Below are 25,159 nucleotides of genomic sequence, written 5' to 3'. Positions count from 1 at the left end.
ACATGGTTTGGAAAAAGTACCAAACGTTGGCACGCGAGTATATTTTAAAACAAAAATTGGCACGGCGGTGTAGTCGAGTTGGACACCCCTGCTTTAGAGGCTTGCGGGGTAAATGTTGGGGCTACAGGGTTACTCTACGAGCTATCCGAATTTCAGCCAATTCCAACACTGTACATCTACATAACTATATCTACCATCTGTATAAGTTTCAGGCAAATCCATCAAACAATTGATGGCAAAACAAGTCGGACAAACTTTGGGAGGAAAAACACCCATTTTATGGGAGGAAAAACACCCATTTTAGGGGGCATCTACATAACTATATCTACCATCTGTGTAAATTTCATCCAAATCCATCAAACATAAGATGGAAAAACGAGTCGGACAAACATTGGGAAGAAAAATAAAATAAAAAAAAGGGGGACCCATAATAATCATGCTATTAAAAGTACAAACTAAACAAATTTGTTTGAAGTTTGTCTTATTTAATGTTCTATTTTGAAGGGAAGAAGGGGCAAATAGTGGCAAAATAAAGTAAAACACAATAACCAACACCTCTAAATGGCAAATTTTTCAAGCTGTCCAAATTTCATTTAATTTGAATAAAGTTTTTATAAAACTCACCCATTTTAGGGGCCACTGGGGTAAATCAGAGGGCTATAGGGTGAAACACAACAATTAACAAATATAAATGGCATATTCAACAAGCTATACAAATTTCAGTTAATTTTGACACTGATTAAAAACTCAGCCATTTTAGGGGACTGGAGGGGTAAACATTGGGTTACAAGGTTAAACACAACAAACAGCTCTGTTTAATGACAAATTCTTCAAGCTATACAAAGTTCACTTATTTTCAACACTGATTAAAAACTCCACCATTTTAGGGGGTTGGATAGGTAAATATTTGGGCTACAAGGTTAAACACAACAAACAGCTGCTTTATATGACAAATTCTACAAGCAGTCCAAATTTCATTCAATTCCGACACTGTTTAAAAAACTCCATTTTAGGGGGATGGTAAGCATAGGCGTCGATTTTTTAGAATAAATTTTCTTTTGTGGGGTGGCAAAATTTGATGAGGTTCCTTGCATGATCAAACCACACCACGATACTTGTTAAGGTTTGTAGATGGCGTTTCGCGGATATTGGCAGGGTATAAACACGTATATTACTCTGTACTCAATCTTGCTTAACTTGGACGTAACAACTATGAAAGTCACGTCACAAACCATCCATATGACGTCACAATGTGTTAGTTATGTGATCACAGCAGCGACTGGTTAGTGGTGGGAAAAGTGTATCTTGTGCTGGGTAGCGTTATTTATCTGAAGTAGTGTGGTTCAAAAGGTAACATAACGCACAAAACGCAACATAGCATGTGATACATAAACAGAGATTTGTAAATTAATTTTACATGTTCAATTTTGTATCGAATCGGCATTGCAGTTTCGATACGAAATTTGCGCATATGGGTGGCCGCTGCAATTTAATTTTCCGTGCATGGAAATGGAACTCTGTGTAACAATATAATCTCCAACTGCTAATTAACATCCACAACACCTAAAAACGTGAAATTTGCCATTGTTACGTCCTGTTCAGACTTGTTCTCGTGGAGCAAACTTGAAATCACTGAAGCGAGTAGCGCAAAACGGGTTTTCCCCATGCGTTGTTTAAAAACAAAAGAGATTTCGCGGAGCTTGCTTTGCACATGCTCGAAATATACCGACCATTAGAAAGAGCGCATGTAAATGAAAGAAACCCATATCTGTAATGCAAGAATATAAATGGGGCCAGGCAATTTCTGGGGTGGCAGCATAGCTATTTTATAATGGCTGCCACCCCAGAGATTTTTAGTGGGGAGGTACGTCACCCCTGCCACCCCGGGAATCGACGCCTATGATGGTAGGGTAACTGATGGGGTTCTACGCCCAAAGATATAAAATATGAAACCACTATGACCCAATCAACAGTCCGGTAAAATTTTGAACACATTGGCCAATGTCTAAAATTTCCATTAAACAATCCACAAACCCAAGTAACATATGTCCAGTTGCCCTTATAACACCACAGAAACCTTTCGTTTGAGATGCAATGCAACAACATGTTACACTTTGGAGGCTAGCGGGGTAAATACTAGCGGCATCAAGGCAAACGAAGCAGATGGCACATCTACACAACTATATCTACCATCCATGAAGGTTTCATCAAAATGCACCAAAGATTTTATACCACAAGTACATGGAAAAACTTCACAGGAGAAAAAAGAAAAAAAATGAGTAAAATCAAGACGCATCCCTTTCAGGTAAAGGGGACCCATAATGACTGAAATTCTGGAAATTACAGTTTTGATGAAATCAGCTATGTTAAAAATGTTTAACACTAGACGTGTTTTGAGCTGCAACCGTTTAGGCTTCACATGCCATAAAGCTGTTAACTACCCCCTTACTGCCATGTGCAAAAAATAGCCAATATTTTGTGCAACTACATTGCCTTTTTGTGACACTTTTAAACCACAGGAACTTTTCATTTGTGATGTGTGGCATCATGAAAAACAGTGTACTCTTTGGGGGCTAACAGGTTAACCACTGGGTCTATCAAGTCAAATGAAACAGATGGCACATCTAGATGACCATATCTACCAGCTCTAATCCATGAAATATTTTCATGCCAAGAGTGTGTGGACAAAGTTCAACAAGAAAAAAGAAAAAAACATACCAAATTCAATATGTCTTCCCTTTAGAGAAGAGGACCTCCATTACTGAAAAAATTAAATGTGAAGCCAAAATTACTTGAAAGATTTGATTCCTCTGGTTTTGAAACTTCTTGAATCTTTTTAGCTGAATGTGTTTGAAAAAAATTGCTTGGACATGAGCTGGACAACACTGATGCAACAGCAGTGGAAGAACTTGTTGCAAATGATGGCAGGTACATAGAAGAACTACCTGCAGATATTAAAAGCTATAAACTACATCCGTGAAGCAGAAAAAAATGGATGATTTTCCTATTTTCCTACGAAACATGCTTCCTGCATCCAAATACTTTACTTTTCTTGTATTGCTTATTTCACATGTCAGTTTTAACATATCTTTATTTTGTCAAAATTGAGGTAGAAATACCTTGACCCTGTGCAAGTTGTAACAAAGAAGGTCGACTTGTTATTCCCTTCTTTTTCATGTACAGCTCTTGATATGTTGGACCTACAACAATAAACATGATTATGTAATGAATTTCAATTTTGTCTCTTGATGGTGTTTAGGATGGTATATAACCAAGGGTTGCCGATGTTTAATTTAAGAAGGCTGGGTTTTCATAAATTGTATGCACAAAGACATTAAACCCCATATGTTCTAATTGCACAAGTTGTTACTTTGACTTCTTAACATGAAACAATTTCTCATTTTCTTTTTGCTGATTTACAAGCAATGGCTGCCAGGCATAACGTCAAGTTTATAGAGCTCTTCTGGCAATTGTATTTTTATTCCGAATTTCGATGTCCTATAGAAGTTACCTTCATCAGGGTAAATAAAACTGAATGCGAGTAGTACTGTGCTCAATAAACAAAGGAAAAAAGAATTATATGCAAGAACGTCACAACGCAGTAAAAACACCGAGCGATAACGAATGATTGTACCTCTAATCTTAAGAGGCTCGCGTTTAATTCTTTTATTCCTTTGTTTATCATGCACTGTACTACGAGCATTGAGTGTTATTTACCCTGATGAATGCAACCTGTGTAGGACGTCGAAACAGCAAAATAAACAGACCATTGTCAGACTGAAATTGGTAACCAAACATTTATTGCAACAAACTAATACAGACGAATCCGGTTAATCGCATAATCCGTTTAATTGCATCACAATTAAAAATCCCAAACCGTCGCCCATCGTTTGTAAGAAAATCGTCCGGTTAATCGCATACCGGTTTATCGCATAAACCAGATATTCGCATCGATTTTCAACGAAATATGCGATTAACCGGATTGATGATCTCTATGTGAAAGTCGAACAGACCGAGTTTTTCGAATAAAAAACGACGATATGATAGTAAAATCCTCCGGAGGTAATGTACATGAAAAGACGTGGATGCATGGTTGCATTCTACACCAAATAACGCATCTAATTTCAACGTTGAAAATGACACGTCTCGACTATAAAATATTTTGGAAAAGTCATTAGGAGATTAAAACGGCGTTCAGTGTACCGCTGTGCGATAACAAGGAGTCGTTATCTCAAAGCCGTGCACATTGATCCTTTTTTTTATTGGCTTATCTAATCGCCAATAGTGATATAACAGGTGTTTAAAATTTAAATGAAGAGTTCAACATGTCAAAATTACGAAACTGGTGTTCCGGCAAAGACGCTGATTGTAATTTCTTACTAAGTGCGAACTGCCCCAAATTCGAAGTGTTAAACTGTATTGAAATTTAAACAATGTTAAATGTAAAACAAATGTTTAAAAATGTTTTCTGTTATATTGTTCATGACCCGCCAAACACGTAATAGTTGTAAAAAATGTTAGATCGCAAGTAATCACACGATGTTGTTCAGATTCACGTAATTGGTAACGTGCCAACGACTGACATATTTTATGTCTTCTATTTGTGACCTTGCGCAACTTATCAGGAAGAACACCAATTAAAAAGGCAGTTATTCCTCTAGTACTTGTTGCTGCTTTAAATTTTTGAAGCAACGATCACACGTTGATCACGTGACATTCACGCTAGTCTTGCAGCTGCAGTTTTGCTGAGTAAGCTAAAAAGTAGCGTCACAATCTGAGACTTTAAAGTTTTGCTAAAATCAATTATTCTTTTCGTCAATTGTATAGCGGGTTATAATAGAAACTGATGCAGCTCGCCTTAGCGCCCTTGCGCTGTAAAATGTGCCAAAGTTGTAAGTTTGACTAGGTTTCGGTCGTGTACGGGTTTGGGCTTGCTTACAAATATGCACCTAGCACTTTGCCGCTTAACGCGCTGGTTTGAATTAGAAAACGAAATAGGTTAGAAACAACAGGCCATTTTACGTGTATATGAAGCGAGACGCCTGGCACATTTATAAGGGAAACTACCCGAAACGAGACTAAAACGTCATAAACCGTCTTCATAGGGAAGTTCCCAAATTTAAATGTTGGGCCCCTTGGCTACGATGCGATGTAACATATCTTTTCAAATAAACCTTACTGCAAGAGAAAGCACAATCAAGCGAACTGTGGCGTGCGCGCCAACTAAGAGTGTGTGTGTGCGTTTCTACTGTTTCTTCAACACACTTAGGCGATTGCATCATAGCCACGACAGTTAGGAAGCATGACGTCATGCATTGCGCTGACAGTAAATAAATCTAGTTTTGACTTGAGAGTACTTTTTTCGATTCTCGGCAACAAAAGAGAGAAATACTGCCCCGTTGCCATAGTTGAGCGTCACTGCAAATTTGTTTTAGCTGGGGAAGTGAAAATGAGCACTTTCGTTAACGGCGTGTACTGTTTACATAGCAACCGGATTATCGCATAATCCGGTTAATCGCATCAAATACCCGTGGCAAATCGATGATGCGATTAACCGGATTCGTCTGTACAAGATAACTAGGCAACTTCGTCTATGAAAAACAACCATGGAAATGAAGACGATTGTGGTGAAACACACAACCACTTGCTAGTTGTTGATGAATTAGAACAGGGGTCGGCAACCTTTTGCATGCAGCGGGCCAAAACTGAGATTTGCCAAGTCGCGGCGGGCCGTATTCTTTTTTCTTATTAAATTGCGTTTAATTATGGGTCCCCTTCCCTGAAGGGGACACATATTGTTTTTGTCCGTATTTTTTTTTCTTTTTTCTGTCTAACGCTGGTTTGTGAGATGCATTTGGTCAAGAAAGAGTGCTTCAAATTTGGACAGATGTTAGTTATTAATCCAAATTTGATCCTCCTTAAGTTTGACCCCAAACGACCCAGCGGTTCACCCACAGGCTAGCCAAAACCAAAAAAAATTAAAATGGCTGTACTGACTGAAGTACATAATCTGAAAGTTTCATGCTTTGTTGGTTGGTGCAATCTAGGTATTCTAAAGAATTTTGTAACTTTTTATTGGATTCACCCATTTTACCCCAAAAATACAAGCCCTAATGTGCTGAAATGTTAAACAATTGTTTGCAGTAGGTTATTCGTTCAGTATTAAAAAATTTGCTTTAATCGGCCAAATAGTTACTTTTACAGTCCATAATCTGTGTACACTGTCAGTCAGATAGAAGTCTCAACTCTCAAGGGAGTCATTCGCTTGTATACGATTAAGGCGGGTAAATGCAGCGGGTGTGCCCAGCTTGACGTCCGGGACGGACGTTTTACGAGACAGTCGTGTTGGTGATTAGAAATCAGCTGTTCTTGCGCAGCTATGCTATGTCATTTTATTAAGTTATCAAGCACATTTTCAGTTTTGGAAAATTGTGTTAAAAACTGACCTTGAACGACAATATCAAGGATAAAGCATAAGATTAAATTAAAAGTATTTTTCCCGTTCTTATTTACTGTTTTTTGTAATTGTATGACAATAATGATGCAAAAAGAATGCGGACAAAACTTTTAAAGTTGGGTTATTGCTAAAGTTGGTTAAGTTTTTTTTTAAGCATCTAAAAATAACCAGGACGTTAAATCCGCGTAAACGCGCGTGTGGGGACCCATTCGTTTTTGCTTGCAAAAACAGTCATATGTGCAGATCAAATGATGTGTATAGTAAATTGGTAAATATGGTATAGAATATATAAAATGGAAGTATATCAGAAAGCCACCTTTCTAGTTCTAGTCATGGTGTTGGAACTCCCGAAAGTAGCTTATTTTGATTGGGTTGTCCCGGCATTTGGCAAAGCAGTCGACATCGCAAAAATGAAACAAAATTGAAATACGATCCGGCGAAATTACCGGTACCCTAATTCCTAAATCTTTTTCACATAAAAAAAAACAAAAAAAAAACAGTCACGACCATGGCAGCGAAAGTTTAGATTGCTGAATTCGAATGAAGTATTATGTTGAACTGAGAGCACCGAGGTGATTTTAGCATTTGGTGTTAGGTAGTTGTTTTCTGTAATTTGGATCGAGGGGTGTTTGACCACTTTTCGCCGGTTGTCGCACAAAGTATTTGCGACCCACCGCTAATTAGGGAGCTTGAATCACATCGTTGTTTATTTTTTGCTAGAAACACAATTGTGATGAAACAATAACAACAAAGTCGTTCCCCGATATAATGTGGGAAGTTTCTAAAAGGGTCGCGGGCCGGATAATTTTGCTTGGCGGGCCGGATGCGGCCAGTGGGCCGTAGGTTGCCGACCCCTGAATTAGAACAACACATTACACCAAAACTGTACAGACTGGCACAATTCCTCAGCTGATATAATTTTGTCATAATATTTATCTAGGGCAGGGTTCAACAAAATACAGCCTTTGGGCAAGATCCTGCCCTCGGTGTCATTTTATCTGGACCTCGAAGGTATTTTTGGTTTAATAAAATGTATGAAACATTTTGTAACAGAATACATTAAAGATTGTGCAAGTGTGAAGAATGGATTCTCGTAATAATTTTACCTGGTTTAACAGGATTACAAATCATAGGTATGTTCCAAAAGTAATTTGTTTCATAACAGACAGGGGCAAAGAATAGTAATTGTGTGCGAAGAATTGCCTTCATTTGTAACTTGTGATAGAATATATACACTTATACATTCTTTATAATTTTACAATTTAATCTGACTACAAACAAGATTGTAAAAAGACATAAGCCCTCACATGGAGAGTTCGAGTTTTGGCAGGTTGTGCCAGGGCTTGTAAGCCATGCAGCCTTCTGGTGTAATTATGCAAATCCAATGAAAAAGTTTAGTGATGCCTAACCTACAGCAACAGACATTGTATTGCACCATTTTGTACTTCATTGAAGAATAAACTGCTTTTTCAGAAAATGTTCTTAAGAAACAGCCGAAATAAAACACATTCCACAGCTTCAGAACTCTGGCCATACAAAACTTAGAATTGTCTCTACTTATGCTTAAGCACTAGGTTTATGGCCATTTTTTCTGTTGCATTGGTTTGAAACCACTATGACTTCATAGCAATTAAGCTTTTCCAATACTGTTTCGCCTAATTTATACATGACTTAAGAATTAAGTGTAATGTCATAACAGACTACAAGAATCAGCCTCTGTAACAGGGTGGTGACCGACAGATCTGTCTTTACTTGTCAAATATACAAAATATACTCAAAAAGAGCGGCAGACGATCAGCGTCAGTGTAAAGTTTTATTTGAAAAAGAAATATTAATTTCGCTTATTAAGGCATCATCAGTTTCTATTTGAATAAGACAGAAACTGATGATGCCTTAATAAGCGAAATTAATATTTCTTTTTCAAATAAAACTTTACACTGACGCTGATCGTCTGCCGCTCTTTTTGAGTATATTTTGTATATATGACTTAAGAATTGATTTTTAAATTGATTTGTCGAAAATAAAGAAGCTACGTTATGACGAAAAATCATTCTTAACTGTGTTTGTAATACCTACAAGTTGACCTTTGGTGAGCTGTGGTCATGCAGCTGACAACGAGAATTTAAAGATCATTTAAGACAGTGGTTCCCAACCTTTTTTGTTACATTCCTCCCTTTGCCAATTTTCGAACTATTCATTCCTCCCCATAAGATGAAAAACAAATATAACATACAAAATTTTAGCAATTTAAAATATCAATTTATTTCACATTACTACTCAATGCGAAATTTGCGCTCTGAAAGTAGTTGTATTGGCGGCACAGTTCTTTTTATACTACTCGTCTCTTTTAAATACTGCTAGTTGACTAAAACTTAGGCTACAACTAAAATCTACACAAACAATGATATGCAACTAAGAATCTAGTTACATTACACATACTGTTTACTAACTGTCAACTGTTTAGTTTTTAAGCAACTAAGCAACAGCCAGAGTGCCAAAAGCAAAAATGTTAAAACAATGGACTTTGTAATGACAATAATCAATTAATTTAAGTGCCTGAAACGTAGCATGCGGCCGTATATACAAGAAGATAAATAGATGTCTATTTCAGAACCCTTTACAACCAACCGGTTTCAAATGTGAACCGGATCCAAATTATAATGCATATCCCTAATGTATATGCAAAAATATTCTGTTACATTTCCAACTGAATTTTTTTTTACAGTTTTTATGAAATTCCTCCCCTGAATTCATAAAATTCCTCCCTAGGGAGGACCCGGTTGGGAACCACTGATTTAAGATGAACATAAATTCATTACTGGGATTGGTATGGCACCTTCAATGGGCCTGGCGTACTGTGATTTAAAGATCATTTATTGCCCGATTGAAAACGCAAAGTTTATCTTATGTTTTATCTTTATGTTGATCAACAAAGTTTTGCTTGACATATATGACACCGAAGCATGTTTATCGAGTTTAAATCAAGTCTTAGATGTGAAACCTTTGCTAAAACTGAAAATCCATGTGATAACTTAATAACAACGACAGGGCTTTGCTGCACAAATACAGCCGATTTGTAATCCCCAAAACGACCGTCTCGCAAAATGTCTGTCCGGACGTCAAGCTGAGCTATACTGCTCTGCAATAAACCGCCGTAATCGTAAACCAGTGAATTACTTTCTTGGGATTACTGTCTGACTGACAGTGTAAACATAATATGGGCTGCAAAGGTAACCATTTGGCCGATTAAAGCAAAATTTTAAATACTAAACGAGTAATCTACTCCATCTACTAAAATTTGAAATCTAATGTAATCTACTAAAATTTGAGCATGTTGGGGCCTGTATTTCTGACCGAAAACTAAAACATTTCGGGGTTTAAGGGGTAAAAAATGGGTGAATTCAAAAAAAAGTTTAAGGTTTTTTTTAAAATACATGACGGCCTGTGGATGAACCGCTGGGTCATTCAGGGTCAAACCTCTGGGGTCAAACGAGGATCAAATTTGGATTACTAACTAATATCTATCTAAATTTGAACAAATAGGAAGCACTATTTTTTGACCAAACCAGCGTTACAAACCAGCGTTAGACAGAAAAAATAAAAAAATAAAAAAAATATAGACAAAAAACAAGTGTACCCTTCAGGAACGGGGACACTACTTTTTTGCCTGCACGTACAAAAAGGTTGCCAACTTCCGTCCTACTCAATCGCTTGCTATTTTGATGTCATGACAGTTATGCTTATCTTGCAGTTGCCATTTGGTTTAGTAAACAGGATAGTATTCGGGCAATAATAGAAGACGTTGTATTATGTGCCTTAAGCTGTAGACAGTTGCAAGTTGGACTGGTTTTCTGGCTTGTACCATTAGGTTTGGTCCTGCATACAGTTCAGGATAAAGCACTGTTATGAACTAGAAAACGGAATACACTATAACCTATTTTAAAACATTAATATATTTCCTATGCTTATTTTGTATTGGGTCCCATATAAGCCATCGTCTTTTATAACCTTAGTTATTTCTGCAGGCAAAAACTCATGGGTCCCCACACATGCAAAGTTGAAAATAATGCAATTCAAGAGATAACCATGAGAAAGTCGGGTGTTGTAAGGTAAAACACAGTGATCGGCACTGGGCTTTAATAATAATACTATGTAGCCATAGGCGCCCACTTGCTAAAATCGGCGGGGAGGCAGAATTTTATAACTCGGTAAATACGGAAATATTCAGCTCGGACGTCACTTAACGTCGCAAGTTACACCCTTTGCAGTGTTTCGGTACTAGTATACATAACATTAGCAGCCGAAGCCGACCCAACTATACAGTAATACATTTTTTCATCCCCGCAACAATTATTACAAAGCATGTTTTATTTTTACGCAACAAGGCGCAAATGCGTCTAAAAAGCCATTATAATAATCGTTTCTTACGTTTCTAGGTCGTTTGGTTGGTTTCAACCATGTTTTCTATTTACACAGGAAATTGCATGTAATGCATTTAAGTTTAGTTTAGTTTAAATCAGGAATTACCAAACTAAAGCCCGCGAAGGTTTTTGTTCTAAATATATATCTTGGAAAATAACGAGTCAGCCGTTGAAAGTTAATTTGCCACCAAAGAGTTCCCACAACAACATGTGGTCTTAAGTTTACCTAGTTTTACACTTCACAGAACGCATAAAAATGATCCAAAAACAGTTTGTTACATCACAGACAAGACTTAAAGTATCAATGCTTTCGTTACTGTGCGTGTACAGTTGCCTTTCTTTGTTAATTGTGATGACATAAATTAGAAGTTAGTAATTTATGTCACATAATTTTATAGTTCGACAGTAGCGCTATCTCTTAATAATATTGTATAGCCCCTGCTGGTCCCACAAAAGCGCTTTGTAGACCACAATTGCGGAACGGCGCTGCGTTTGTGCTTGTAAGCGATGTGGCCGTCTAATGTCATTTTCATGTTATGCGGCTCACCCTGAAAAAAAAATTGGCTACCCCATTTGTAAACGATGTCAATTTGTGTCGATGTTGCTGACCGAGTTTTAGCAAACACTTCTTGCATGTTTTTATCCAATGGTTCATTGCATATAACCAGGGTTGCCATTGACATGGAACTCGAAATAAGGACACACGAACAATTGGACTTTCATGTCAAAGGACACATGAACAAATTGGACTTTCATGTCGAAACAAACGTTTTTGAATCTTTGCATTTATACGAGCCTTGACATATCACATGTCATATTTCTTTTTGCCAGGAACAATCTGTTCCAACTCCTTGTTCGTAGAAAACACGTAGTGCATCTCACGACAGCCCAGGTCTAGGTTTACTTTTAGCAGGGATTTGACTTGTAATTGTAAAAAATAAGGACAAATCTTAGAAATAAGGACGGTATGGCAACCCTGCATATAACACTTCAAGTATACATTTGTGACGTAACAATATGCGTTGTTTGATTTTTCAGAAAGGTTTGTCGGTTCAAACTAGGCAGTTGTTGACTGTGCAGTAGTACAGAGTTACTACAAAACTGTGTGTGCATAAATTAGCGCAAAACTTGTTTATGACGTAGTCAACGACGCAAATACCCGGGGAGGCGGCGCCTCCCGTCTTCCCATAAGTGGGCGCCAGTGTATGTAGCATACAAACTATAAAATTAGATTCACCCCAGATATTGTTTGAAGTATGTCCTATTTAACGTTTCAAAAAACTGACCCATTTTAGGGGGCTAGTAGGGTAACTAATTGGGTTCGACACACAAACTAGAAAATATATAAAAACCACAATGACTCAATCAATAGTACTGCAAAATTTCAGCCCAATCTGCCAATGTTTAAAATTTCGACCACTAGAGGTGTTTTGAGCAACAACCGTTAATGTTTCTGATGTCATGGGGCTGTTAACAAGCCCCTAACTGCCATGGCGCAAAAACGTCCACCAAGCAACCTACCAACGAGCTGATGCCCTATTGCACCAAAGAAATCTTTCGTTTGTGGTGCTCAGTAACATACAAATACGTTTTACACTTTAGGGGCTTGTGGGGTAAATGTTAGGGCTACAGGGTTGAACACAACAATCGACACCTATAAATGGCATACTATACAAGAAATCCAAATTTCAGCCAATTCTGACACTGTTTAAAAACTCACCCATTTTAGGGGGCTAGTGGGGTAAATACTAGGGTTATCAACAAAAACAAAGTGGGATGCACATCTACATGAATATATCTACCATCTGTGTAAGTTTCAGCCAAATCCATCAAACATTTGATGGCCAAACGAGTCGGACAAACTTTGGGGGGAAACACCCATTTTAGGGGGCTAGCGTGGTAAATACTGGGGTTATCAACAAAAACAAAGTGGGATGCACATCTACATAACTAGATCTACCATCTGTGTAAATTTCAGCCAAATCCATCAAACATTTGATGGAAAAACGAGTCGGACAAACTTTGGGAAGAAAAAAAAAGAAAGAAAACAAACAATTTGAGTAAAATCAATATGTGTCCCCTTCAGGGAAAGGGACCCTTAATGAACATATTTCAAGCCAGCATGCTGATGGTGATGCTTTTTCATGCTTATTTAACAATAGACTGGTCCAGGATATTTATTTAATTGGACTGGTGGCCCATGGCGTGAAATGAGTTGAGAACTGCTGTCATGGAGGGTCATTAGACAAAACTCCTGAATTAAAATAATGGAACTTAAATCATTTGTTTGTTTTGAGAAATTAACACCTATCATGTTACACTAGTGGCTCCCAACCTTTTTCGGCAAATTCCTCCTCCTTAGTATATTGCATAGTAGATACAAACTCATAAAAAGATCATTTAAAACTGGGTATTTTTTCAAATTCACAGGTGATATTCCCAGAACTTAAGTGTCTATGTTCAAACTACATGTAAAATTTAAAGTAAATTTGTACCCTCAAGTTTTAAAATCCCTCCCTTGGGGAGGAATTCCCCTCTGGTTGGGAGTTACACCCTAGACTCAACCTTAAGTTTGGAGGGTTTGTAATTTAAATTTGGTATTAGTGAGCAGAAGGCCCCATGTCCTGAGGGTCACTTTGAAGGGGCATGCCTAAATAAAGCTTGAGAACCACTTACTATGACATGCAATACAACTGAGTGCGGGAACTAATAATCAATTAAGCAACGAATACTAATATAATAACTTAACTTAAGCAACACTAAAATGATGCCAACAAAAGTGCTATCCAAAAAGTTATAATTTCAGAAACAATCACTGACTTATAATTTGCCAGTGATACATCCTGTTTAACACATACAACAAATTAACAAAAAAAGGGGTTGCATCGTTATTGAGAAATCTGAGACTCACTGAATGACAAATACAAGACTGACATGATAATATGCTGACAACCTTAAAAGAATACTTTAAAATCCACTTTGCATTGTTAAACACCCACTTATCTAGTCATAAATAATTTTTCATTTAGCATTGTTATTACAGCACTTCAAATTTTGAAGGTCCCAAATTTACCCAAAGTCATTGAATATATCAGAATGTGTTTTCAAGCATAAATCAAAGAGACTAACTGATTTGTTTTTGCTAAAAAACAAGTTTTTGTGTATTGTTTCTCTTAAGTTGTGAATCACTTTTACTTTTGTGGAACTAAAGTAATATTTTAACTGCAACAGAACAAACTACTCTAAATTGAAAAGTTAAACACCCCGTTTGCATAAAGTGACAACTGTTTAAATCACCGAGTTTTAGCAATTTTTTATCACAAGAAACCTTCATCTTGTTACAAAAATGATGCACTCACACTATTTTGGTCACCTATGATAAAGTAGTTAATCTTTGTCAACGACGCTAGCTAATTTTGGACCACTATCACTAGACAAAACATTTCATTCGCACCTCAAAAAACTCAGAAAGTTTATTCACTCTGCAAGTATCATTTACCTGGTAAAAAAAACACTGCATTATTCTACCATCAACATAAAGTATATGTGGACTCAACTTGAGTATACACCAGTGGTTCTCAACTAGGACCCATAATGCACAGAATTAAGTGTATGTTCAAATGATTTAATTTCCTAATTTAATCGACCATTTTCCACACTATTTGTCCATACTGAGGTTCTTTTAGCAAAAAAATATCCAGATAGATCATGGACTTTACAGTTAAGTTGAATTTGCTACAACAATTTTGGTAGGAGAGCAAAAAAGGCATACAGGGTAGGAGGCCATGATGCCCGAAAGTTATTTTTTGGGGCCACAGTGCACCACTGGTATATATATACCATTGATGTATTGTCCCGTCTATTGATGATAGAAAACACTTCACAATATTGTTTTCAAAAAACACGCTTGGATACAGCCGCGACCGAATTATGTTAGTCGCATACATACTGAACTTTTAATTTTTTAACTGTAACGTCATGCTATGCAAACTGTGTTAAAGGTGCAATCATCAATTAATATGACATGACATGACTGTCATCAATTGAAGACTTGGTTTCCATACTCTTTTTTTATAAACTAAAAAGAACATTTAGTCTCATACAAAGCAGTCTTACATGTTTGGCGCAAATGTGATGTCACACATGCTAATCGTCGTGGTATGGTGCAATCGCACATGTGTGTCTCCAAAAGAATTTGCAACGCACATGCACTTAACAACATGTCACTAACGTGGCACAAACATTTATAACAGATTTGTAGCTATTAGATTTGTAGCTATGCAATATTTCGGAGAAAAAAGTTTTCCACAACAAAAAGCTAAAGTCGCAATTTCCTATCTTCGAATGATGCGTCGTATAACACAAACCAACAAATGTTGTTGTAGTTAGGGTTGGCCCAATAATACTGTATCAGCGCCGATACCTGATGCTATGTGCGGCATCGCTACTCATCCGATTTAGTCTGCTATTTCTGCAACTAATTTTGCGAACAGTCACTTCAAACAGACTTTTGACTCAGTTGCCATTGCAACACAATCTCTGCATCAGGTTTGAACGTTTGCTGTTTGTATCTGAGAACATATGAGACGAGCCAAAACACTGATTTCCTAAAGCAGCAATTCTAATGACAATTCGCCAGGTGTCTGATTAAAAACTGGCAAACAGTGCCAAATGTTCAGGCAACCCCCAACTTAACAATTTAGATAGTGGGGTCATTACAAATTGAGATCGATCAGCAAGCTGTTCAAATCAATCTATGAATTCGGCATACACTTTCAGGCACAAGCAAATGGAATATTGTGATTAAATCAAAATTCTTTTAATCACTAGATTATAAACAAAAACATTGAGACATTTGGTGGCAGTTGTAAAATAGGAACCTGCAATATAGCTATTAATAGCAAAATGGTTGTGCATTAGGTAGAACGAGACACATACACAAAAACATTTATGCTAATTTTCTTCGCACTTTTAAATTCCGAAAAAGTTTTTGCACCCCTGTTCTCAGGGGCGGATCTAAAAAAAATTAAGGTGGGTGTCCAACAAGTATTTGGGAAATTTCCTGATGTGATACTGACGTTGTATGATGCGATTTGGGTATTCCCCTTTCTAAAAAATGTCATAACCTTGACATCACTCACCCCCAAAAAAATAATGCGGTCGCAAGGTATCACTTTTGTAACTACACAGTGCATAATACATAACAGAGATTTGGGGTTGGGAAAAACTGTTTTACTATCATGGACACACAAAGCGATGTTGCATTGTTTATAAATTCAAAAACATAACCCATAGTTCCTGCCCTGATCATTTTCGACATTGCTTCACCTCTCAAACAACACAAAATGTTTAACGATAAATTTTCTTGGTGAGCCGCAAAAAGAGGACCTTTTTTGTACTAAAACCTGAATTTGCTGTTTAATCGTCTCCACGTTTTGAGACCTGAGTATTATTACCCCGATGCACCTTTGAAATCGCTCTGTTCTGATGTTGCTAGAAAAAATTCAACGCGTTTATACCACAATACGCCTTACGCGAAATACTTAATTTACACATCAAATGGCAAGTAGGTAATTGTTTCGTTGCCAATTTCATTTCCTAGTTTAAAACGACCTTTAAGTGGCAGAGTGCTTTGTCCATAATTGCAAGCAAGTCCAAACCAGAAAGTACAAGACCTCAACCTAACTCGCAACTTTAGCAAGCCGCAAAGGCGAGCGGCATCTCTTATTACCTGTTATCCAATCCACAAAAAAACAAAAACAACTTTTGATTTTAGCGAAATTGTTAAAATTTCCAATTACAGCTCTTGGCTCTACTATGTAGCTTACTCAGCAAAACCGCTATTGCAAGATAAACGTGACTGTCAGGCAATAAAACTAGAAGAGTGGCTTTCTGATATACTTCCATTTTATATATTCTATACGATATTTACCAATTTACTATACACATCATTTGATCTACACATATGATTGTTTTTGTAAACAAAAACTAACGGGTCCCCACACGCGCGTTTGTGCGGATTTACAGTAAACAAATGTTGCGGTGATTTTTACATTCTTAAGGACAAATTTTTAGAAAGCATTAACCCAACAATAAAAAAAATTGTTCGTATTCTTTTTGCACTATTATTGTCATGTAATTACAAAATTAAAAAAACGTAACAAAGACTTAAATCTAATCTCTTGCTTTGACCCAGATATAGTCCTCCAAGGTCGGGTTTTGAACACAATTTTTTTAGAAAGCTGTAACAGTTGTGTTACAGACACTTTAAATTAAAAAGCAATTTGCTACAAGTGTATACATAACAAATTGTTTTTCATTTAACTTTCTTTTGCAAAACGAGTACCACTGACCTGTAGTAACCTCTCAGGGTGCACACGCCAAACGACTGTTTGACCTTTTGACACAGTTTTCAATAGCACGCCGTCATTCGTGTTCAACAATACTGTTAAGCCTAATTTATACATGCCTTGAGTATTGACTCCTAAATTGATTGTCAAAAAAACGCTACGTAAGAAAGTTCTGAGCTGTGTTTGTAATACCGACTAGTTGACCTTAAGTAACCCGTGATCATGCGGCGGCCAACCTGACAGCGAGCATTTTAAAAAAACACTTATTTGGCAAAAAAGTCAAGTTAATTTTTTCATTTTAACTTTTATTAACAAAGTTTTTCTTGACATAAACAAAACCGAAGCACAGTTATTAGGCTTAAATCACGTCATAGGTGTAAAACCTTCGCCAAAACTAAAAATGTGAGTGATAACTTAATAAAACGACATAGCATTGCTGTGCAAAACAGTTGATTTCTAATCACTGAAACAACGTCTCGTAAAACGTCTGTCCGACGTCAAGCTGAGCCCTCCCGCTATCGCAAACCAGGGAGTTACTCTCTTGGTACTTCTGCCTACAGTGTCTTTCTTGACCAAACGAGCGTTAGACACATTTACGTTTCGGGGGCCTGTGGGTGAACCTCTGGGTCATACGGGGTCAAAATTCACATGGACCATCTTTAGACCAATATCTGTAATGTGTGTAAATTTGAAAAAATTTGAACCATTCTTTCTTGACCAAAACGTGGGAACAATAGCCGCGCTAAAAATTTCACGTTTTGGGGGGCTGTGGGTGAACCGAGGGATCAAACTGAGTCAAAATTCAGATGGACCATCTTTAGACCAATACCTATAATGTGTGTAAATTTGAAAAAGTTCGAACCATTCTTTCTTGACCAAAACATGGGAACAAATCCGCGGTAAAAATTTCACGTTTTTTGGGGGCTGTGGGTGAACCGAGGGATCAAACGGGGTCAAAATTCAGATGGACCATCTTTAGACCAATACCTATAATGTGTGTAAATTTGAAAAAGTTTGAACCATTCTTTCTTGACCAAAACGTGGGAACAAATCTGCGTTAGAAAGAAAAAAAGAAAAAAGAAAAAAGAAAAAAGAAAAAAAGAAAAAAGAAAAAAAGAAAAAAGAAAAAAAAAATATAGACAAAAACAATATGTGTCCCCTTCAGGGAAGGGGACCCATAAATACATTATTTGCTTAAAAGAACCTTTGAAGGACTGAACGCCTTTTTGAAACGGTGGTTCACCTTTCAAGTTGCGCAACGTTACGAATCCAATAAAATTGGTTTCTATGCAAGGCATAAATTAGCCAAGCATTAACAAGTTGGCAATTACATGTACCTTAACAACATGGTTTGATTTACACCGATCGAATATTTGTGACAAACAATTACGTGTTTGATAGGTCATAAACACTTTAGCATTGAACGTTTTAAACTGTTTAGTTGGATTTAACATTGTTTAAATGCGCCAAACACCCCCGTCTAGATCCACCCATGCCTGTTCTATATCTTATTTACTGATTTACTAACAACACCATTTGACCTACTAACATGGATATTTTTGCATGCAGAAACGAATGGGGTCCCACACACTTGTTTATGCAAATTGGTCATGGCATAAAATGGTGCGATTATTTTTAGATTTTTTAAGGACAAATTATTAAAAAAGCATCAACTCAAACTTGAACAGTTTGTTTACTATCTTTTACATTGTCATATTCTCATATATTCACAAACTTAGTAAAAAAAACTCCAGTGAATCACTCCCATGAGACTTCTCTAAAGGTAACAAAATTCTGTGAAATTCTTTACAATGTACCACCAACAAAGAATGAAACTCCAAGGTCATGTACTTTTTTAATTATAGCTGTTAAAAAAAGTTGTAAGGTCCTGTGGGTGAACTGCTGAATCATGGGGCTCAAACATTAGGAGGATCGACTTTGGATAACTAACTAACATGTGTGTAATCATAGGCACCCAATTGCTAAAATCGGCGGGGAGGCAGAATTTTATAACTCGGTAAAGACGGAAATATTTTAAGCCCGGATGTCACTGAACGTCGCAAGTTACACCACCCTTTGCAGTGTTTCTGTACTGGTATACATAACATTAGCAGCTGATGCCGACCCAACTATACAGTAATACATTTTTTCTGTCCCTGCAACAATTATTACAAAGCATGTTTTATTTTTCCGCAACAAGGCGCACATGCTTCTAAAAAGCCATTATATTAATCGTTTCTTACATTTCTAGGTCGTTTGGTTAGATTCAACCATGTTTTCTATTTACACAGCAAATTGCATGTAATGCATTTAAGTTTAGTTTATTTTAAATCAGGTATTACCAAACTAAAGCCCGCGAAGGTATTTGTTCTAAATATATAATTTGGAAAAAACGAGTTAACCGTAACAAGTTAATTTGCTACGGAAGTGTTCCCACAACAACATGTGGTGTTAGGTTTACCTAATTTTACACTTCACAGGACGCATAAAAATGACCTAAAACAGTTTGTTACATCACAGACAAGACTTAAAGTATCAATGCTTTCGTAACTGTGCATATACAGGTGCCTTTCTTTGTTAATTGTAATGACATAAACAAGAAGTTAGTAATTTATGCCACATAATTTTATTGTTCGACAGTAGCGCTACCTCTCAATAACATTGTAGCTCCTGCTGGTCCAACAAAAGTGCTTTGTAGACCACAGTTGCGGAACGGCGCTGTAAGCTATGTGGCCGTCTAATTTTCATGTTATCTGGCTTCCCCTGAAAAAAATTGGCTACCCCCTTTGTAAATGATGTCAATTTTTGTCGATGTTGCTGACCGAGTTTTAATAAACACTTCTTGCATGTTTTTATCCAATGGCTCATTGCATATAACCAGGGTTGCCATCGACATGGAATTCGAAATAAGGACACACGAACAATTGGAATTTCATATGAAACGAAACTAACGTTTTTGAAAAAATCTTTGCATTTATAGGAGCCTTGACATATCACATGTCATATTTTTTTGCCAGGAACAATTGTTCCAACTCCTTGATAGTAGAAACCACTTAGTGCACTCAAGTCAAAAACAAGGACAGTTCGGAGAAATAAGGACAAAAACTTTTTTCTAAGATACAGCCCTTCAAAATAAGGACAAATCTTAGAAATAAGGACGGTATGGCAACCCTGCATATAACACTTCAAGTATACGTTTGTGACGTAACAATATGCGTTGTTTGATTTTTCAGAAAGGTTTGTCTGTTCAAACTAGACAGTCGGCGAATGTGCAGTAGTAACAGAGTTACTACAAAACTGTATGTGCATAAATTAACGCAAAACTTGTTTATGACGTAGTTAGCGACGCAGATTCCCCACAAGTGGGCGCCAGTGTGTGTAATGTTGAATAAGCTTAAAGCACCCTTTTTTGACCACACACAATGAACAAACTAAACAGAAAAAGTATATATTAATGAACAAACCAAAAAAGTATATATTAATATACGGACAGGGAAGGAGCAGACCCATAATTAAACCACTTACCTTCAGTTTTTATTGTAGATGGTTTCTGTTTATTGCTTGAGTTAAAAGACTTGTTTGTAGATTCTACCTCCCACATTTTCTTTGGAACTATAGGGGGCCTTTTTTCCATTTTTTCATGTTCAGCAATCTTTATGAAGAAAACATATCTAATTAGTAGAAATCAAACATCTTATTCCTCCAAAATCTGTTGTTGTATAACATAGCAAAACACTTTTTACGCCAAGATTTTGTAACATCATTTAAGAAAATATGAAAAAAATATGGGATGCGATGCGTCATTGCTCATGTAAAATAAATTGATTTGTTCATAAATATTTGTTTCGTTTCGTATGGTTTAATTTTTCAGTTGTCTTTATTTCGGGGTCTATGTTGATGGCAGCCATGTTTATTAGATTATGTGCACACATTTTGACCTGGACATTTTTGCACACATTGTGCAAAAAAACATTCACATCCCAATCGCCCCTCCAGGAAAGGGGATCCATAATAACATAGCAGTAAAAAAATGTAGTAAGACAGATGTTGCTAAAATGGAGGAAGTTTTAAGGGCAAGTGGGTGTATTTTCTTACTCATAATGTTGTATTACTCTCTGTTTCTTCTCTTCTCTCTTTTTTGGAATCAAGTTTGTTATAATGCAGATGTTGCAAATCATTGCACATGACACATTCTTAGGTGACTTCCTAAGCAACGAAAGCTAATAAAAGGTATGTACTTCACATAGAGAACAGTAAAATGCAAAAGTTCTCTCTCATATCAATGTATCATTGGTTTAAAACAAATCTTTTCTAGTAGAAGATAGTAAGCAGGTATGGTTTGATAGATAAAGTGGCTTTCAAGAAAGACTGTGCACAGACATTGCAGAACTTGCCACCCGCATCACACATTTTTGACACAATCGGCAATGTGTGTTTTTCAAACATTGTATTTAATAGCTATCCACATTAGTGATGACATGAGTACCGGTACTCAGTACTTGGTGTCGCTGGTATCGAACGATTTCAGTGGTATCGATACTTTTGTTCAGTATTAAAATCAAAAGACACCAACATTCAATACCGAAGGCCGGTTTATACTATAAGAATGCGGGCAACTTTTTGCCAATATTTGCTTTGGACAGCACAAATCAGGAAATAGTTCCACCCGGCTACGTATATGTTTTTTGCTATCGTGTGGAAATCACATTTTTCTATATGCTTCTGCATGTGTGTGTGTGTGTGTGTGCGTACGTACCCCGACCATGGCAGATAAATTAGCTAGTGATATACAACTAAGTACAACACTAGATTTAAGTACTCGGTACAAGACAATTCGTATTCGATTGCAAACAGGTTGTGCGGCGTCATGCTGTATTCGAATGATTTTGGTTTTCGTTAGACAGTGCATGAATACAATTTGAATTGTTGATGTTAACTTTTGAATAAACAATTCACAAATACAAAAGCTTGAGTAAATTCATTCGAATACAATTCGAATTGTTGTAGGTCCTTGCCAACCTAAGAATTTGCAAATTCAAATACACCAAAATTTTTTACGAATACAATTCGAATTGTTGTCGGCCTTCGGCAATGTAACAATTCGTGAAATCGAATACATGACCACATTTTTACGAATACAATTCGAATTGTTGTCAGCCTTTGGCTACGTAAGATTCGTAAAATCGAATACATAATTATATTTTTACGAATACAATTCGAATTGTCGATTACTTTCAGACAAGGAGTAGTGGAGAATATGCTGCCACATATTTTTGCCAAAACGATTCGAATACAATTTGATTTGGCAGAGAATGTGACCTGATTTGACAAGTTTTTTTTATGTTACGAAACAATGACACATAGAACTTTGATTGTGGCGTTACATAAATGCAATTGTGTTACAAAGCTTGCAACATTAGGTTGTTCGCAGCAGATGACAGGTGAAGCATGGTTTGGAAGCAAACATATGTAAATTTGGCGAAATTTATATGACTGAGATTTAAATCCGTCAAGCTAATGTGGCAAAACAAAGCTTGGTTTAAAATTTTACAAATTAATTTGCAATTCATAAACCCAAAGTTACTTTTTGTTCGAACACTCTTTTAGTTTCAGGCCATTTTTTTTTCTTTATTTTCCACAACTACAAATACCAAATCGTTGCATTCAAAGTTACAACAGTTGAACAATTTGTGAATACAAATAACTGAAACTATTAATTCGAATCTCAAAAAGCATAGAAGTATTCATGAATATGAATACATGCTTGGGCTTATTCGAATAGTATTTGAATTACATGTTGTTGTTTTTTGGTCAACTATTCATGAATGCAAATATTTGACATGTTTTATTCGAAAACAATTCGAAATAGAAGGGTGGCTTAGCACATATTGCCCTTGCATATACACTATAACCAATTTTAAAACATTGATATATTTCCTATGCTTATTTTATATTGGATCCCATACCATCTACTTAGTTGTATATCATTGCCTAATTTATCTGCCATGGTCAGGGGGCACACACACATGCCGAAAAATGTAATCTCCACGTGATAGAGAAAAAAATATACATAAACTGGCGTAACTTTTTTCCAATTTTGTGCTGTCCGAAGCAAATATTGGCCAAACGTTTCCGTATTCTTATGGTGTAAATCGGCCTTCAGTACTCGCACGTTTGTATCGAAAAGTGAGACAAAATATTTCGATACCGAGTACGAGTATCGATACCACTGAAATCGTTCGATACCATCGATACCGAGTACCGAGTACCAGGTACTCGTCCCATCACTACTTCCTTTACATATTTTATACTGGGTCCCATATCATCCACTTTCTTTTATAACCTTGGTTGTTTCTGCGAGCAAAAACTCATGGGTCCCCACACATGCAAAGTTGGAGATAATGCATTTCAATAGATAACAATGAGTAAGTTTGGTATTGTGAAGACAAACACAGTGATTGGTACTGTGCATATTTCAATATGCTATATGGAATACAAACTATTTAAATTAAAAAACTCATTTTAGGGGGCTAGTAGGATAACTAATGGAGGTTCAACACACACAAACTTAAAAGTGAAATCTGCCAACGTTTAAAATTTCAACCACTAGAGGTATTTTGAGAAACAACCGTTAATGTTTCTGACGTCAAAGGGCTGTTAACGACCCCCGAACTGCAATGGCGCAATAACGTCTACCAAGCAACCCACAAAGTCGCAAACGAGTAACATACAACTGGTTGCCCTTGTAAGACTATTGTGTCACAGAAATCTTTTGTTTGTGTTGCCCAGTAACATACACATACGTTTTACACTTTGGGGCAGGGGTGGGCAAACTTTTCAGTGCAAGGGCCGCATTCAAAAGTTCTTAATCTCAGGGGGCCGCATAGTATTTTACTAACGGCCCCCAATTGCTTGCTATATACCATTTAATATATACCATTTAAAGCCGCCTAAAATGCTCAGATCAAAAATTTCTTACTTGACGCATAAGTTTAGCTAAACGGAGCTAACTGTTTATGACATCATAATCTGTGTTGTGACGATTGCGGTGCCTGTTCTTTCGCATTGTTTGCACACAATAAGCGGATAAAAAGCCTGGCGCAATTGGTTACTAGGCTGGTAACCTTTTTTTCCAGTCTCACGAAATCTGTTTTTAGCAGTTTGAAAATCAAAATATTTGGCAAAATAATTTAGTTACGTCACCGCAGCCAGCACGTGTATTTTTTGACATACATGGTCACGGCCTCACAAACTCGTCTCCAGAATAACGTGGCAGACACAACCGGCTATAAAGCACGTAAAAAGTGTCTGTGTTTAGTTCCTAAGTATGGTACGGGTACAGATACTGCACATGGTATAGGTATCGGCAAGTCGCAACCCCGGTATTTTTTAAAACTCGTCGGCTGTGCTCATAATACTATTCAGCGTTACTAACATTCTCTTTAAAATTCACTAACATTTGGCGGGCCGCATGAACTCCTTTGCCGGGCCGCATGCGGCCCGCGGGCCGTAGTTTGCCCACCCCTGCTTTGGGGGCTTGTGGGGTAAATGTTAGGGCTACAAGGTTGAACAGAACAATCGACACCTATAATTGGCATACTTTACAAGCTATCCAAATTTTAGCCAATTCTGACATTGTTTACAAACTCACCCCTTTTAGGGGGCTAGCGGGGTAAATACTAGGGTTATCTGGACAAACAAAGTGGGATGCACATCTACATAACTATTTCTACCATCTGTATAAGTTTTAGCCACATCCATCAAGCATTTGATGGCAAAACGAGTCAGACAAACTTTGGGGGGGGGGGAATACATTTTTTGGGGCTAGCAGGGTAAATACTGGGATTATCAACAAAAACAAAGTGGGATGCATATCTACATAACTACATCTACCATCTGTGTAAGTTTCAGCCAAATCCATCAAACATTTG

General features: G+C 36.9%; 1 protein-coding gene across 3 annotated transcripts in view; it reads right to left on the bottom strand.

The window, feature by feature from the left end:
- Positions 1-25,159, bottom strand: part of LOC145223363 (TOG array regulator of axonemal microtubules protein 1-like) — a 118,712-nt gene that overhangs the window by 82,131 nt on the left and 11,422 nt on the right. For all 3 annotated transcript variants that reach the window (XM_080089788.1, XM_080089782.1, XM_080089797.1), the window contains exons 4-6: positions 20,754-20,880; positions 3,120-3,200; positions 2,793-2,945 (exon numbers count right to left, since the gene is read on the bottom strand). In XM_080089788.1, coding sequence (XP_079945914.1) covers positions 2,793-2,945; positions 3,120-3,200; positions 20,754-20,880 — 361 coding nt within the window. The remainder of the gene's footprint in view (positions 1-2,792; positions 2,946-3,119; positions 3,201-20,753; positions 20,881-25,159) is intronic.

This window comes from Phallusia mammillata, chromosome 1 (genome assembly GCF_965637545.1).
Source record: "Phallusia mammillata chromosome 1, kaPhaMamm4.hap1.1, whole genome shotgun sequence".
Lineage (NCBI taxonomy): Eukaryota > Metazoa > Chordata > Ascidiacea > Phlebobranchia > Ascidiidae > Phallusia > Phallusia mammillata.
The sequence above is the reverse complement of the archived record's forward strand: the minus strand, read 5'-3'. Positions and strand labels throughout refer to the sequence as shown.